The sequence below is a fragment of the Amorphotheca resinae genome, assembly GCF_003019875.1.
Source record: "Amorphotheca resinae ATCC 22711 unplaced genomic scaffold M430scaffold_1, whole genome shotgun sequence".
Taxonomy (NCBI): domain Eukaryota; kingdom Fungi; phylum Ascomycota; class Leotiomycetes; order Helotiales; family Amorphothecaceae; genus Amorphotheca; species Amorphotheca resinae.
In genome coordinates, this window is record NW_020194471.1 from 1,992,368 (window position 1) to 2,007,459 (window position 15,092).

At 48.9% G+C, this 15,092-nt stretch overlaps 6 protein-coding genes across 6 annotated transcripts; 2 read left to right on the plus strand and 4 right to left on the minus strand.

Moving 5' to 3' along the window:
* Positions 1–788: 788 nt before the first annotated feature.
* On the minus strand, positions 789–2,958 carry M430DRAFT_46797 (hypothetical protein; the record flags this gene model as incomplete). The annotated part of the gene is made up of 3 exons (XM_024867876.1): positions 789–899; positions 957–2,697; positions 2,750–2,958. The coding sequence occupies 3 exons, from the start codon at positions 2,956–2,958 to the stop codon at positions 789–791; spliced, it is 2,061 nt and encodes a 686-aa protein (XP_024725252.1).
* A 653-nt stretch (positions 2,959–3,611) lies between these two features.
* Positions 3,612–5,248, minus strand: M430DRAFT_112787 (hypothetical protein). Its single transcript, XM_024861488.1, has one exon. The coding sequence runs from the start codon at positions 4,974–4,976 to the stop codon at positions 3,768–3,770; it is 1,209 nt and encodes a 402-aa protein (XP_024725253.1). The 5' UTR covers positions 4,977–5,248; the 3' UTR covers positions 3,612–3,767.
* A 1,479-nt stretch (positions 5,249–6,727) lies between these two features.
* On the plus strand, positions 6,728–9,887 carry M430DRAFT_46799 (hypothetical protein; the record flags this gene model as incomplete). Its single annotated transcript, XM_024867877.1, has 4 exons — positions 6,728–6,845; positions 6,902–7,059; positions 7,109–9,747; positions 9,800–9,887. 4 exons carry the CDS (start codon positions 6,728–6,730, stop codon positions 9,885–9,887), a joined length of 3,003 nt encoding a protein of 1,000 aa, XP_024725254.1.
* A 343-nt stretch (positions 9,888–10,230) lies between these two features.
* M430DRAFT_131545 (hypothetical protein) lies at positions 10,231–11,200 on the minus strand. Its single transcript, XM_024862193.1, has 4 exons — positions 11,051–11,200; positions 10,973–10,991; positions 10,465–10,916; positions 10,231–10,401 (listed from the first exon to the last, which is right to left on the minus strand). Exons 1-4 carry the CDS (start codon positions 11,051–11,053, stop codon positions 10,258–10,260), a joined length of 618 nt encoding a protein of 205 aa, XP_024725255.1. The 5' UTR covers positions 11,054–11,200; the 3' UTR covers positions 10,231–10,257.
* Positions 11,201–11,313: 113 nt separating this feature from the next.
* M430DRAFT_131546 (hypothetical protein) lies at positions 11,314–13,378 on the plus strand. Its single transcript, XM_024862194.1, has 2 exons — positions 11,314–11,792; positions 11,840–13,378. Exons 1-2 carry the CDS (start codon positions 11,656–11,658, stop codon positions 13,212–13,214), a joined length of 1,512 nt encoding a protein of 503 aa, XP_024725256.1. The 5' UTR covers positions 11,314–11,655; the 3' UTR covers positions 13,215–13,378.
* A 236-nt stretch (positions 13,379–13,614) lies between these two features.
* Positions 13,615–14,294, minus strand: M430DRAFT_131550 (hypothetical protein; the record flags this gene model as incomplete). The annotated part of the gene is made up of 4 exons (XM_024862195.1): positions 14,206–14,294; positions 13,931–14,031; positions 13,772–13,853; positions 13,615–13,695 (listed from the first exon to the last, which is right to left on the minus strand). The coding sequence occupies exons 1-4, from the start codon at positions 14,260–14,262 to the stop codon at positions 13,615–13,617; spliced, it is 321 nt and encodes a 106-aa protein (XP_024725257.1). The 5' UTR covers positions 14,263–14,294.
* Between the last annotated feature and the right edge of the window lie 798 nt (positions 14,295–15,092).

Genomic DNA, 15,092 nt, shown 5'->3' on the forward strand with positions numbered 1-15,092 from the left:
CTGGTGCTTCTGGCATGTGCTGGCCAGCGCGATACGGACCACTCACTCCCTGGCCAATCGAACCCACATGCAGATGCTGATTGCTGATTTGCCCCGTCAATTATCATCCCATCGTTTTTTTGCCCGTGAGCAAAGGGACCTCGATACTTGCCGTCAGGCAATAAGGCGAAAAGGCAACAAGGCATCCATCATTCAAGGCTCATAGGATTCCGTACCTTGGTACTGCGCCTACTTTGTTTTGTTACTCCTTGAATCCTTATTCTAGAAAGTAAATATCCTGCTGCTGATTTTAAGAGATTCAAAGCGACACCTTTCATAGGTACTGTGATACCTGATAGTAGTTGTATAATGTGCAGTAGAAAAAAGTGAAAATGCCAACGCTCTGTTTCCCTTTTACTATTGAATCTATTATGTTCGTACCAAACGTCATCCCTTGCTAGCTATTAGTTATAAGGGGAAGAGAGAATGTGTCAATTACCTAAGACTCAATATTTTAATCTAGCTATCACTATGAGCAAAGGCAAAATACCGAAGTTGACTTGCTTTAGACGAGGAATAATTAGAAAGGTTGATATATAAATTATAATACATTAAGCAGGTCTTTCTAGATGCCAACAAAGATGAGAAGATGAGAAGAAGATGTCTCGCAGTAGCTTGCATACGGCACACTGATATCCGAATATAGATGATACCCTCTATAACGCACAACACCACCTGTCTAAGGTCGCCCAGACTCCAAGCTGAATGCAAACCTAAAATACACACCCCATAGCCACCTGCCGTCCAGGTCAATACGGGAGTTCCGATGAAGAGAAAAAGCCGGGGGGAGTCTTCTCCACGTCTTTGATAGGATGTAACAATATCGGGGGCAAACACGGTCTGCCATGTGCCTTCTCCCACTACATGGACATCAGCACGTGCACGATAACACCAATGAGCAGAAGAAAGAAACATACCTCGAGGCCACCTATCCCACTGTCCTCCCACCCCAGGAAATTGTTATACAGTCTCATGGGCAGTGTGGTTCTGTAATACCATGAGCTGCCCTCAAACCTGGCCTCCAGGCCCCAGCCAAAAGGAGTGTTGGGAGTACTCCCACTCTCGCCCTTCGGCCCTGGGTTAAACCACTTGTTTAAGCTCTGGCCACTCCAAGCCCTATCAAAGAACATTGGAATAGGTGCGTAAACCGCTTTTAACCCATGCAATAATGCGACGGTTTGAGGCGTCATTTCACTGCCGACATGATTCCCCTTCAGATTCTCCCCGTGCATAGCATTGAGTAGCTTCCTACTACATCTTGATTGTGTCCCAATAGTTGCGCGCCTTGGAGTGTTATCGGCGCCGGCGTAGCCCCAGACACCCTTTCCGTCAATCCAGCTCGCGCCCACAGGGTTGAACATAGGGCCGAGAGAAATGTAATCCGCTTCTTCTCCCACGCCCCATTCATAGTTGTCGTCTGCAGGGTTTGCAACCGGTGGCGGAGAACCAACGGGAGAGACGCCTTCAAGGTGCACAGGTCCCCAGACGGTGTCCGAGCCGGAAACTTCCTCAACCATGCTACGGAACGTGGTGTCATAATGGCCGTGGACGGATGGGATGTAGTACCGTTCATTGCGCTCCCACAGGCCTTTTCTTGGCTGCTTATACGCAAATGCGGACAGCCTCTCTAGAAGATCGTAGTGATGGCCGGTAAATCTAGAGTCGAGTTCCCAATTCCAATAATAGTCAAACTCGGGGTAGTCCAAGGCAAACTTCTGAACAGAAAACCACTGGGATTGATGGACGTTGTTAACTTCTGGTGGGATTAAAGGATACAATTCGCTCATCTGTTCATCGTTCCAAGGGACAGCCATATCCCAGAACTCCTTTGGGAGGTCGGCATGAAGTGATTCTTCAGTGAAAGGAAGTCCATTTTTGATTTGCACTAACAAAAAGACTTGGTATTCGCCTCCACTTCGCAAGGACAATTCAGAAACTAAAGAACGGATGTTTTGCTTGTCATTTTCGGTATACTTTTTTCCAGAATAAGCTCGAAGAAGAAGAGCTGTTCGGGACTTTGGCTTGGCTACAGACTCGTCCGCAACAGTTTTCGGCCGTGTAGAATGTGTCGAGTCATTGTGAGGATTCGAGACATCTCTGCTATGGCCACTGCTATTATCGTCTTCAACAGGGTCGTTCTGGTCGTTTTTCTTCTTGTGAGGGTTGACCTCATCTTCAATGGATCCAACCTTCTCGAGCTGCACGTATCGATCCGAGTTCTTCTCATAGCAGAAATCCTGCAAGGCTCCCCAATTGACGGCATCCCAGTTCACTCCTTTATTAGGAGTCGTTTCACCTTCTTGATCGGTGTACATCCCGAGACGGGTGTCCCTCTCGAAGCAGAGCGCGTTATCCATCTGCAGCACATCATAGGATCCGATAGGCGACTCATGGAAAGCCTCAGACCGTCCTCGGAAGACCATCACATCGCGCACGGTTTCCTCCGGGCCGGGGCACGGAACATAGATGCCCTTATTGCTCGCCTTCCACGCATCTGTGTTGTAGTCGGGATAGGGGTCGTATACGTATGGAGATGCATCAGTCCATGGTGTGCGAATGTCCGTTTTCTTTAAAGCCGAGGCGTGAAGTCCTGGTTGATTTCCTGCATCCACCAGTTTCCTCAACGTATTCCCGTATACCTTGCCAGCACTTTCCTCCCTGAGTCGTCATGTCAGCGAAAAGGGCACACCATAGATGGTCTACTACTCACTTTCCCAAAGCATCGTGTTCCTCGTAGAACTGCTGTTGGAATTCCGCTATAGCAGCCTCTAGGTTTATTTGCTCCTTTGGGTGCGGTTCGGGCTTGGGCGGGTCCTTGGGCGGTTCGCTATGTCTGCTAGGTCGTGCAAAGGGAAAGATCAGGTAGAGAGATAAAAGGAGAAACGCCAAAAAGATGCTGATACGAAGCCTGGAGCGCATTCCTGCCAGGTGTTGAAAATCATTCAATCTTTCTTCTAGAAGAGAAGGGAGAAGAGAAGACTGTAGATGCTGCAGAAAAGAGAGTGAGGAGAGGGGGGAAGAGAGAGAGTCTGTGAAAGAGAAAGAGAGGAAGAGGGAGAAGGGGGAGGGGGTTTGGTGGGTAAAGGGGAACCCAAAGGGGACGTTTGTCCCTTGCGCGTTGCAGAATCTGGTGTACGGGGGTCAACTTACGTCGGTACTTATTTCTACGGAGTACGTGACGTCGAAGTCAGTATCTGGCTAATCAGAGCCTCAAGAATCGTACGGAGTAGGTAGATCATACCCATATCAATATCTGTTTCGCAGCTTCGCTGCCCACCAGGGAAAGTAGACAAGCAAATCTGCGGTGTTTTTAAAGTATAGGCTGTATGTACAGTAAGTGTACCTTAGTGTAAGGTAGTCTGAGGATGGAGGCACCGGGTACCTACCTATACATGTCGCATTAAGGGAACTCCTTTCACATACTTTGTACGACCGCAGAACTGAGGGACATTGGGCTGTCTCATATTTCTATATTGCATACCTTAGGTAGGGCTTAGATCGGCTCTAAATCTAATTCTCGTGTAACGAAACATAGCTAATGATATGAAAACCGGGTTTTGAGTGCTTAATTGGCAAAGACATAATAGATATCATGTTTAAATAAATACCTACCAAGTATTTTGATCTCGTACCTCTAACCTTCAGCGTACAATGCTATGTCATCCCATCACAAGCACATGAGGAAGAAAAGGATCCGATAATGCTTAGCCGCGTTGGCTACTATTTATTCAGACTTCCAGCGCCTTAAAGAACGCCGAGCTTTCATTTCCTTCCACAACCGCTGCTAACGGAGTAAGGTGTGCATCTGCACTTTCTGATCTCTGTTGAAGTTGACGAACATACATCTGAGCCACATTCATCCACATACCCCTCTCCGCTTTACTAGCTCCCAGCCCTTGCCAGACCCAGATGGCGCTACCAGTATCGAGGAGAAAGACATCGTTGCCATCCAAATCCGCTTTATGAATCGGCCTCCCTTCCTTGACGAGGTTAAAGGAGAGCTTTCCCGTGGCATCGCTGAGGCGGAATAATCTATGAGGGCGAGGGCTCGCACCATTACCGTCTGGCTTCCTTGAAGATGAGACAGGCCTGGGGGCCTGAAATCTATCTTGATTGATATTCTTGCCTCCCAGCAGATCAACCACAAGCCTGGATCTTGATTCCGTCTGCGACAGAACTTCAACATCGACATGTTTGGCGAGCGTCAAGTCATGCACAACCTGCGCAGCTTTGGCCTTTTCAATTGGGCTACACTTCTTGCCTTGCCAGACCCAGATCTTCTCGCCCTTATCCAAAATAAACACGTCATCGTCGTCGAGACTCTGCCATGTAGGCTCCACCTCATGCACCACCAGAGTATCAGCACGACGTCCAGCACCGGGAAACTTAAAGATTCGAAGCAGCGTAGTGATCTCTTTCGGTTTGCCTTCAGGATCGACGTGTCGAAACCCAGAGCGTACACCCCCTGAAAGGATCTTGACGCGGGGAAATAGTGCTATAAACTCGTCTGAAGGCGCCTGCTGAGTCTCTCGATGCTGTATAGCTACACCGCGCAAGAACTCATCGAGCTCGACTGTCTTGTACGCTGCCGTCCCTGCCTCATCTTGCGAAGTCTTGCTCCCTAGCCAGAAGAAGATGTCGTGGCCTAACTTGTCCTCTCCATTCTTTTCGCCGATCTTGTATGAGTGCAACACGATGTAGCTATCCCCGTCGTAGAATTCGCCAACCCTTTCCTTGGGCCAAGCAACCAACTCAAAGTCCTCGATTCTCCATACGTACAAGCCAGCAATCTGTCCTACCTTGCCGTTGTTCCAGGCTGGTTCCGTCGCAGCAGACTTGTACTTGACGCGGTGATCGATCTCGGTTCCGATCAGCTCCACATTGCTGTCTTTGATATCGTACTCCTTGAGGTGCGATAGTCCTTCGTGTGGTGGCATAATGTCGTTATCGATCCCCTGATTATATCATCGATTGAGGAGAGAAAGGCCACCTGCATTGAACGAAACCCTCATGGTCAATGGGTCGCGGTAGTACGCTTCGACCGGCATGCCGAGGACCTGAAACGCGGTCCGTTTGACCATGGACTGCCAAGCCTGGAAATGTCAATTGTCTTGGGTACATTACAGTACACTTGGTGTAGGCATGGTCACTAGATCCAGACAGACTTCACCTTTAGGTAGTGATGGTCGTGCACTACCAAGCGCACAGCTTTGACCGCTAATTTGGAAGCAGTGCTACTGTGCTGGATACTGGAAAAAGGTGGGTATATGAATAGTAAGTCTCCGAAAGTCTAAGCGAATTTCGCGATAACGCGTTTTCGCGCGTCTTAGCTGCCTTGAGCGACAAACCCGGTGTATTTCCACCATGTCGTCTTGTTCTTCTGCTCACTCTAGCTCTTCAGGCGCACCTGCCATCTGCTACACACAATGAAAGCACTTCAACTGGTGGCCTGAATTGCCACAGAAGGTGTTACAAATGCGAACTTCTACATTATGATAGAGATTTTTGTGTTCTTCAACGACGAATATTACATTACTACATCGAATCTGGTAGACGGAAATCCTTACATTGATCATGTCGGATATTCAGAGAGTGCTGTCTATTAACACAGGAAGGTTGAAAGAACTGATTGTTGAAAGAACGACATGTTCCCTTACCTTGAGCATTGATATCACGTGCCTTGATTTCTCACAGAATCTCAAAGTACATTTACCTTGGGTATCTTTTAACAACTCCTTTACATTGCTAAATCATTAGCAGAACCTTTTGATATCAATAACAAGGCAGCATAAACCCGTATATCGACTTCACCGCAAACTGGACAGCGTGTCCAAGCATTCTGTAACGCGGTTCGTTCACGAGATAAACGATGTGTTATAACAGGGAAGGTGGCGCTCGGCGCTTTATATGAAGATTAGATAGGCTTTGAGGCTGCACATATATCCCCTCTACATATGAGGAGCACTGGAAGAATAGCGGTTTCGCGCGTTGGATCTCACGGTCTCGTCACCTTGCACAGAATTACCTATACATGGCAGCACAATAGTTGCCAGCCCTAATTGAAACAAGACTCAGGAAGGAGATGAGTATAATGAATGCTTCTTACCTGTACCTATCTTTGTGTAGGGATTCATTACTTCCTTGTGAGACCCAAGGAGTCATTCATTAGAAAGATCGATTGGAAAGGGGTTCAAACTCAGAGGCAAAGCACTGGTCTAAGGTACTATTCAACAGCTATTAATCAACACATTGATCATGGCACTCCCTCAATCATTTCAATCACTTCAATCACAGTAAAACAGTCGAAAACGGTAAATACTTAGGTAAAACTACCTTGTTGCCCCAGAACCCACTCTCCTCGTTATCGCATCTTCCCCGTCAGCCGCTATCTCTGCACGTGGGTCAGGCTACGGGAGGCCAGATCAGCCTCCCACGAATCAGACCGCGATAGAGCCTTCTACGCGTTACTAAGGGACTCAAGAAGACACTTCACTGAATTGTACTGGGCAGATGCAACACCTTCCCCAAGCCTAGATCGCCTTGATTTCGCAACCTTCTTGCGGTCCGCTCTCTTCTCTTCTTGCTGCTCTTCTACCGGTTCGACCTTTTCTCTACACTCGTTCGTCCGTCCACGAACAATCAAGGTGTCCGTGAACCATTCGAGATCTACGCCTCGCCCCGCTCAGAGATGGAGAACGCCTTTGCCAAAAGCACCTCTGAGGTCCTGGAATTCTTCTCGGTATCTGAAGCTCGCGGATTGACTGAGGCCCAAGTTCGAGCTTCAAGAGAGAAGTATGGCAGCAATGGTAAATAGCTTCCTCCCTGCAACCTGCACAACATGCAGAAACTCACAGCCTCGCAGCAATCGCGGAGGATCCACCGACTCCCTTATGGAAGCTGATCCTTGAGCAATTCAAGGACCAGCTTGTCATTATTCTTCTTGGATCCGCCGTAATCTCCTTCGTTCTGGCTCTCTTTGAAGAAGGTGGTGGCTGGACTGCTTTTGTAGATCCCGCGGTTGTATGTGCATCCTTCACCTCTTTGCTTCAATAAATTCTCACAGTCGCAGATTCTTACGATTCTAATCCTTAACGCCGTCGTTGGTGTCTCGCAAGAGAGCAGTGCGGAAAAGGCCATTGCTGCCCTCCAAGAATACTCGGCGAACGAAGCCAAGGTTATCCGAGATGGGCATGTTACTCGAATCCGAGCGGAAGAATTGGTTCCAGGAGACATAATTTCAATCTCTGTGGGAGACAGAGTACCAGCAGATTGCCGAGTACTCGCGATTCAGAGCAACAGTTTTGCGGTCGACCAAGCTATTCTCACTGGCGAGAGCGAGAGCGTTGGAAAAGATACTAGCGTGGTGAACGATATCAAAGCCGTGAGGCAAGATCAAGTCAACACTTTGTTCTCAGGGACAACGGTTGTTACCGGGCATGCCACGGCAATCGTGGTTCTTACTGGGTCCTCTACCGCCATTGGTGATATCCACGAGAGCATCACAGCGCAGATCTCCGAGCCCACCCCTCTGAAGCAAAAACTGAACGATTTTGGGGACACTTTGGCCAAGGTTATCTCAATAATCTGTATTGTTGTCTGGCTCATCAACGTTCCTCATTTCAACGATCCAAGCCATGGAAGCTGGGCAAAAGGCGCTATCTATTATCTGAAGATCGCTGTTTCTCTCGGTGTTGCTGCTATTCCGGAGGGTCTGGCAGTCGTAATTACAACATGTCTTGCCCTTGGCACACGGAAAATGGCCGCGAAGAATGCAGTTGTCCGAAGCTTGCCTTCTGTGGAAACACTTGGTAGCTGCAGTGTGATCTGCTCCGATAAGACCGGTACTTTGACCACAAACCAAATGAGCGTCAATAAGATCGTATACATTAACGAGGCTGGCAATGATTTGGAAGAGCTCGATGTTGACGGGACGACGTTCTCTCCTATTGGAAGTATCAGATCAAATGGAACCGTGATAGCTGATGTGGCGGAGAAGTCAAGCACCGTTTTCCAGATGGCCGAGGTAGCAGCTCTCTGTAACGATGCTCAGCTGGCCTTCGACTCGAAATCCGGAACATACTCAAATGTTGGCGAACCCACTGAGGGAGCTCTGCGCGTTCTGGTGGAGAAGATTGGCACCCCTGATTCGGCTGAGAATAAAGCGAGAGCAAATGTTTCGGCAGTGGACAGACTTCACCTCTCCAGCACCTGGTATGAGAAGAAGAGCCCTCGTCTCGCTACTTATGAATTCTCCAGGGACCGCAAAAGCATGTCTGTCCTTGTTGGAGACAATACACAGCAGAGACTGCTTGTCAAGGGGGCTCCAGAGACCCTTATTGAGCGGTGTACTCATACGTTAGTTGGAGCGAATGGAAAGAAGGTACCAATGTCAAAGAGTCTGTCCGAGCTCTTGTTGAAGGAACTGGTAGACTATGGCAATAAGGGTCTCCGTGTGATGGCTCTTGCCAGTCTCGAAGACGTAGGATCCAATCCACTCCTGAAAAAGGCCAAAACAACCTCCGAATACCTACAACTTGAGCAAAACCTCACGCTTCTAGGTCTTGTTGGGATGCTTGATCCACCTCGTCCTGAGGTCGCTGGATCTATCAGAAAATGTAAAGAAGCCGGTATCCGAGTGATTGTCATCACTGGTGACAACCGCAATACTGCTGAAACGATCTGTCGTCAAATCGGAGTCTTTGGCGAATACGAAGACTTGAAAGGCAAGAGTTACACTGGCCGTGAGTTTGACAATCTGAGCGAGAGTGAACAACTGGAAGCCGTTAAGACTGCCTCTTTGTTTTCCAGAGTTGAGCCAAGTCACAAGTCGAAGCTTGTCGACCTCCTGCAATCAGCAGGTGAGGTCGTAGCTATGACTGGTGACGGCGTCAACGATGCTCCAGCCTTGAAAAAGGCTGATATTGGCGTTGCCATGGGCTCTGGAACTGACGTCTCAAAGTTGGCTGCTGATATGGTTCTGGCTGATGACAACTTTGCCACGATCGAGGTTGCCATTGAGGAAGGGCGTTCTATCTACAACAACACTCAGCAGTTCATCCGATACCTCATCTCGTCGAATATCGGAGAGGTTGTTTCAATCTTCCTCACTGCAGCTGTTGGTATGCCAGAGGCTCTAATTCCTGTTCAGTTACTCTGGGTCAACCTCGTCACGGATGGTCTTCCAGCCACTGCACTGTCATTTAACCCGCCTGATCATGATATTATGAAGAGACAGCCCAGAAAGAGAGATGAGCGTCTGATCGGTGGCTGGCTTTTCTTCCGCTACTTGGTGATTGGCACATACGTCGGTATCGCCACTGTCGCTGGATACGCCTGGTGGTTCATGTTCAACTCTGAGGGACCTCAAATTACCTTCTGGCAACTCTCCCATTTCCACCGTTGTTCTTCAGCGTTCCCCGAGATTGGCTGCGAGATGTTTGCCAATGATATGGCAAAGTCAGCTTCAACTGTTTCGCTCTCGATTCTAGTCGTTATCGAAATGTTGAACGCCATGAATGCATTGTCATCTAGCGAGTCTCTCCTCACCCTTCCCCTATGGGATAACATGATGTTGGTGTACGCCATCGCCTTATCTATGGCTTTACACTTCGCCCTTCTTTATACGCCGATCCTCCAGACCTTGTTCTCTATACTTCCATTGAACTGGAATGAGTGGAAGGCAGTCCTAATCATCAGTGGACCCGTCATGTAAGTTACTCTACACTCTTCACCTTGGAAACGGCAGCTGACAAACTCTTAGCATTATTGATGAAGTACTCAAATTTATTGAGAGGCAATTGTTCATGCAGAAGACCGCCCCCATAGATCAGAGGCCCAAGCAAGAATAACCCATTATCAGATAGATGGATGGAAAAAGAATAAATGTATAATAGTAAAAGCCAATAGATATTGGATTTGCTTACTTGTACTCATCAGACAAGCAGCACAGCAAATCAGAATTTATGGATCATTCTAATTATCAACGTGACCAATGACAGTTTTGAATGTTAACTTGACTGCTGTGCAGCACCCTCCTCTATCCCGCAATCGACAACAACTGAATGCGAAGTGTATGTCATGCTTGTGTCCATTTTCTATCGTCAAGCCTTGAATGCCAAACCTAAAAGTACATAACACGGGAATGCCCTCCACATCCCCATTCATGGCATTTCAACTCCCTTTTAAAATGCTCTCCAACACCCCATCCCAGCTAACTCCTTAATCCTGTCTGCCCTTCAATAACCGCTTTGTGACCTTATCCTTCTCGATGATATAGACATGAGCTCCCCAACCTGACAAAGCATCTCTGTCCACCGCGTTAAGCAACGCTTGAGAAACCGTCTCGAAAAGATCTTCAGGCGACTGCAACGCAGCTGTTAGTAAGGGTTCCCATTTTCAAAACAACTTAGAGGAAAGGGGACTCACCAAATCCGGCTCCCAGAGACCTTCACAAGTACCGAACAACTGATCGCTCGCCGTGCCACTGACAATAAAATCCTTCGCAAAATCAATACAGCCAATGCTATCGAAGCCGCAAATGAACGGCTTCCCGGTCTTCTGGTCGATGCCCGCAACGACGGGGCTCACGAAGAAGGGACCGAATCGGCGCTCGTACAGCGAGCTCGAGACGAGGTTGGCCATGGTGGAGGGGGAGATGTTGCGCTCTTCGCGCAGGCGGTACATGTTGACTTTGTAACGGAAGAGATCCGAGACCGTGTTGACATCGGTGGCCAGCCCCGTCAGGCCTAGGTAGACGTCGCCGTAGTTGAAGATCTTGGGGAAGTTGTTGGAGACGGTTAGGGATTGGAGACCGAGGCGCAGGTCGCACGCTATGGCGACGCAGTCCTTGCCTACCATGGCCACGCAGGCGCCGCCATCTGAGAGAGATATTAGTTGGATGTGTCGCAAGGGCTGGGAAGGAGGAGTCTCGTACTGATGGAGAATGGGGAGCTCTGTAAGAGATGGGATATTAGCTGGCTGTATGGTTGGTTGTAGAAACAGGGCGGCTTACCATTCTGTTAGAGTTGTCTCTCTATGCTGGGTATCGAGAGGGGAAGAGTGCAGATAGAGAGGCCTCACTTGGGTATTCGAGAGCTTCGTTGATGACGGCGTTGTAGGGGGTGAGGCTCTTTGATATATTTAGCTTCAAGGTAGACACGGCTGTCGCGTCGTCTTGTCGAGCTCGCATGCCTCAGAAGCTTGGACCACTTACACATATACGGAAGATGTCAGGCACCGGATTAATGATTGCGCATCAACTCCAACTTTGAGCCGCAACAACACGACACTCCAGAGCTCTATTTACCCATTTTATCAAAAGCCGAGAGTATTGCGACTGGGTTTCTACTATTGCCTCTCAATACCTTTCTTTTCTTTGTCATTTTGCCGCATTGCCCCACCCCTCCCTCCTCGAACACCCCGCAACGCTCTCCCGCCTCACGAACATCAGCGAAACGAATGGAAGTTAGAATTCAAGATAATATTATACTTGATCAAAATACCTACACACATTCCGGAAGCCGTCAGACATATTCAAAGCACCGCACGCACAGTACGAGAGCGAACCTTGGATAATCTACCAGACAGCGTCGTTGTTGGAAGTCGATATCATCCAATATGGCCTCGCATGTGGTGGTAATAGACACCACCCTTCGGAGATGTACTGTTAAAGTCACGCCTGGCAAATTTATGACGGAGGTATTGGATGAAGCATGTGGAAAATGGGGCCTCAAATCTAGCAACTATGGTCTTAAGTAAGCTCTACTCAACCATCGTCATGGAGGTATCTAACAATCTGCAGGAACAACAACAAGCCCGTAGATCTCTCAAGAACCTTCCGGCAAACAGGTCTTGCATCTGGGGCAAAACTCGAACTCGTTCTTGCGTCGAAATCACCCTCCGTAGTCTCCGTCGCCCTACAAGTACCAGAGTCACTAGGGGTCCCCGGTGGAAGGTTGATGGACAAATTTCCAAGTGATACTACATTATGGCTTGTCCTTCGGAAGTTCGAATCGAGTGAAGGGAGGAATTTAAATTTCACTGGTAGAGGAGTCACGGAAATAGCGAATGGAGCGTCTGGTGCTGGACGAGTCTTCTATGAGATGCCTATTCTGAACGTCATGGGTCGAGAACTATCAACATTTGGGGATCTACAGAAGACGCTGGCCCAGCTTGGCTTTAATGGAGGAAGTGTTTTAATCAGACTCAATTTTAAGAAGACGGAACAGCCTCTGGAGGAAGCTATGGCGGAGATTGGGCAGTATTTCAAAGAAGAAGCAGCCGCAGCCGCGAACTCAGATGTTGGAAAGTCTGAGGCTGCTCCAGTAGAAGGTGTGGATACACTCAACAGCTCCGAAGGCAAAGACGTGGATATGCTTTCGCAAGATACCACCTCCCAGTCAGGATCCCAAAATTTGACCCCTCAATCAGAACCGGTAGAGGCTCCATCGGATCAACCTGTACCAGAGACTTCGTCACCTCAACAACCAGTTCTGGGTCCCAACGAACGACCCATACAAATCTATTCCGCGCCATCTTCAGACACGCCGAGGGCTGCTCTCGTACCACATGATGAAATGGACTACGAACCCAGCATTGCGCACGCCAAACAACACCAGGCACTCCTGCAAAATAATGCACAAAATAAACGCCTATTATCCGACGCGGAGATTGAACGACTTGAAAATGAGAGAGCCGCAAAGCTGGCTACTACCAAGCAAGTGACTCTGAAGATCCGTTTCCCGGATCAAAGCAGTGTCGTCTCCACCTTCACAGCCGATGATACGCCCGCTCAGCTCTATGACTATGTTACAAGTCTTATTGCAGCCGAGAACCAACCATTCAAACTTGTGTACAATGAAGGGAAGGGGCCGCAAGCCGTTCCGAGAGATGGGACGAAGAAACTAATCAAGGATCTGGGATTCAGGGGGCAGATACTGATAAATTTCCTTTGGGAGGATGGAGCAAGTGAAAGCGCCAGGAAGGAACCGGTATTGAAATCTCAATACGCTCAGAAAGCGAAGGCCGTGCCTATTCCGGAGCCCGCCGTCGCAGATGGTCCGGAGGAAGAGGCAGAGCCAAGCGTCGATAAAGGAAAGGGGAAGGAGACTACAGGTACGGGTGGAGAGGGCAAGAGTAAAGGAATGCCAAAATGGTTTAAGCTGGGGAAGAAATGAGGCAAAAATGGGTGAGTAGATGTCATTACGAGGCTATAAAGGGTTCGGCCGTGGAGGATGGCTCTTGTTTTGCATTTTCGGAACGGAGTTCATAGCGAGGAGTTTTTGCCCCTGGGATTTACCCACTGTAGAAGATTGTCCATCGGTTCAAACTGAGGAGCGGATTTATGAAAATGAAAATCATAAAAAAGATCTCGAAAACACGACGTGTGTTGTGAAGTTGTTCATTGCCTCAGAATTCCCAAGCAGATATAGCTAGCTATCTATCGTCGAGGCTAGCATCCTACAAAGGTATCATCCGTAAAAAAAGGGATTCCCTTTTCCGTTCATACTGACAAGCCCAACTCCCCATCATCCCATCCATGCGGCAACCGGAGGTATCATAATGAATGCGAGATGTTTAGTGACCAGCCCTTCTGGACTCAGCGATCACGCGCTGCAACTCGTCGACCTTCGCCTTAGCACGACCGAAAGTACCGAGCTAGTTATACACCGTCAGCTTCTTACTCAATCCTCACCCTGTCCCAGAGGCAGGCAGGGAAGGAGGAAGAACGTACCCTCTTCTTGGCCAGCTTACGGGCACGCTTGTCCTTGCTGTTGCGGAGGAGTTCGATGACACGACGCTCGTATGGGGCAAGACTATTCACACCGGACCATTAGCAACTATCGCTCCTCTTCGCATTAGGGCATGAGGGGGTTGGAGATGTAGGACATACCCAGCGACCTCCTTGACGATCTCCCGGACGAAGGCGGTTCTCTTGCTCAGGTGGCCCTTGGTGCGAGAGACACGAGGCTTGACAACACGGGCCTCGGTTTTCTAATCAGAGGAAACAATACGTTAGCCCATCGAGTCCGCGCAATGAAGCTGCCCACTGTGCGTCTATCTTCATTGCAACTCTGTCCATCTTCAATCGAGAGTTTGGAATGAAGATCCTCCAAGAGGTGAGACGGGCTTGATTGTGTTTTTTCTTTGGTGAGAGGGATTTCATACGTGTCCCTTGTTCAGACCGACGTGGAGGCCGGTGCGTTCCTTCTTTTCTGCGGCCATTGTAATGGTTGGCGATTTGTTGTCGTCGTTGGTCGAAGTATGGATTGTCGTGAAAGAAGTTCGAATAAAAGTTCGCGGTCGGTGGGGAGAAGGGAAATTCTGGCGGGTGTGGGTCACGTGGTCGCGCTAAGCAATGCTAAGCGAGGCGTTGGCGATGGAATCTGGATGGTGGAAGTGTTGGAACTGGCGCGACGCCTCCAACCTAACTTCAACGTCGGGACATCAGATCGCTAGGGACTTCTCCATGGCCATTGTTATCTCAGCTGAGACATGCTTACTGGCATTGTTCTCGTCAAGACCCAAAGTGGGCGTTTGATTAGTTGTTCGGCTTGATAGTTCCGGCCATCAGCTTTCGAATTACCTGAGAGCATTTCGTCCGTCTTGCTGCTCAGCGCTTATGAAAGCCCTTGCCTTGGCTGACTGTACCGAAGCTCTTTGTTTATCAGCCGCAATCCGGGTACGTATTCTTGAGAAGTCGAGATGTACTACTAGTAGGATCTGCTGTAAGCAATCAGCTCATAAGCTTATAGCTTGCCACCTCTCCTCGTATGTTATTTTTGCCTGTCCGTGGCGCACAAAAAACGTGTCTGCTGCAGCCTGCGGCGATCCGCTGTGGAGAACACTTGCCAAGAATGACGTGGAGATGCCTGGGAATACCGACAGAGATAATCACAATTTTGTGGGACTCTTGGTGGCTTTGGCTTGCTACCAACAGCCATTGCTGTCCCTCGAATCTGACCCTCTCGTGTTTGTCGCATGGGCATTTTCTTGCTTTCCTTATATATCATTGGCTCGGCGAGCTACAGAAGGAACAGCGAGCGAGTGCATCT

What these genes read in the sequence shown, in the direction of transcription:
- M430DRAFT_112787 (XM_024861488.1), bottom strand. Translation starts at nt 4,976, where the DNA reads ATGCCACCACACGAAGGACTATCGCACCTCAAGGAGTACGATATCAAA.
- M430DRAFT_131545 (XM_024862193.1), bottom strand. An exon ending in GTCTCTGGGAGCCGGATTTG is followed by an intron (nt 10,402 to 10,464) that starts GTGAGTCCCCTT and finishes GCTGCGTTGCAG; the next exon opens with TCGCCTGAAGATCTTTTCGA.
- M430DRAFT_131546 (XM_024862194.1), top strand. Translation starts at nt 11,656, where the DNA reads ATGGCCTCGCATGTGGTGGTAATAGACACCACCCTTCGGAGATGTACT. An exon ending in TCTAGCAACTATGGTCTTAA is followed by an intron (nt 11,793 to 11,839) that starts GTAAGCTCTACT and finishes AACAATCTGCAG; the next exon opens with GAACAACAACAAGCCCGTAG.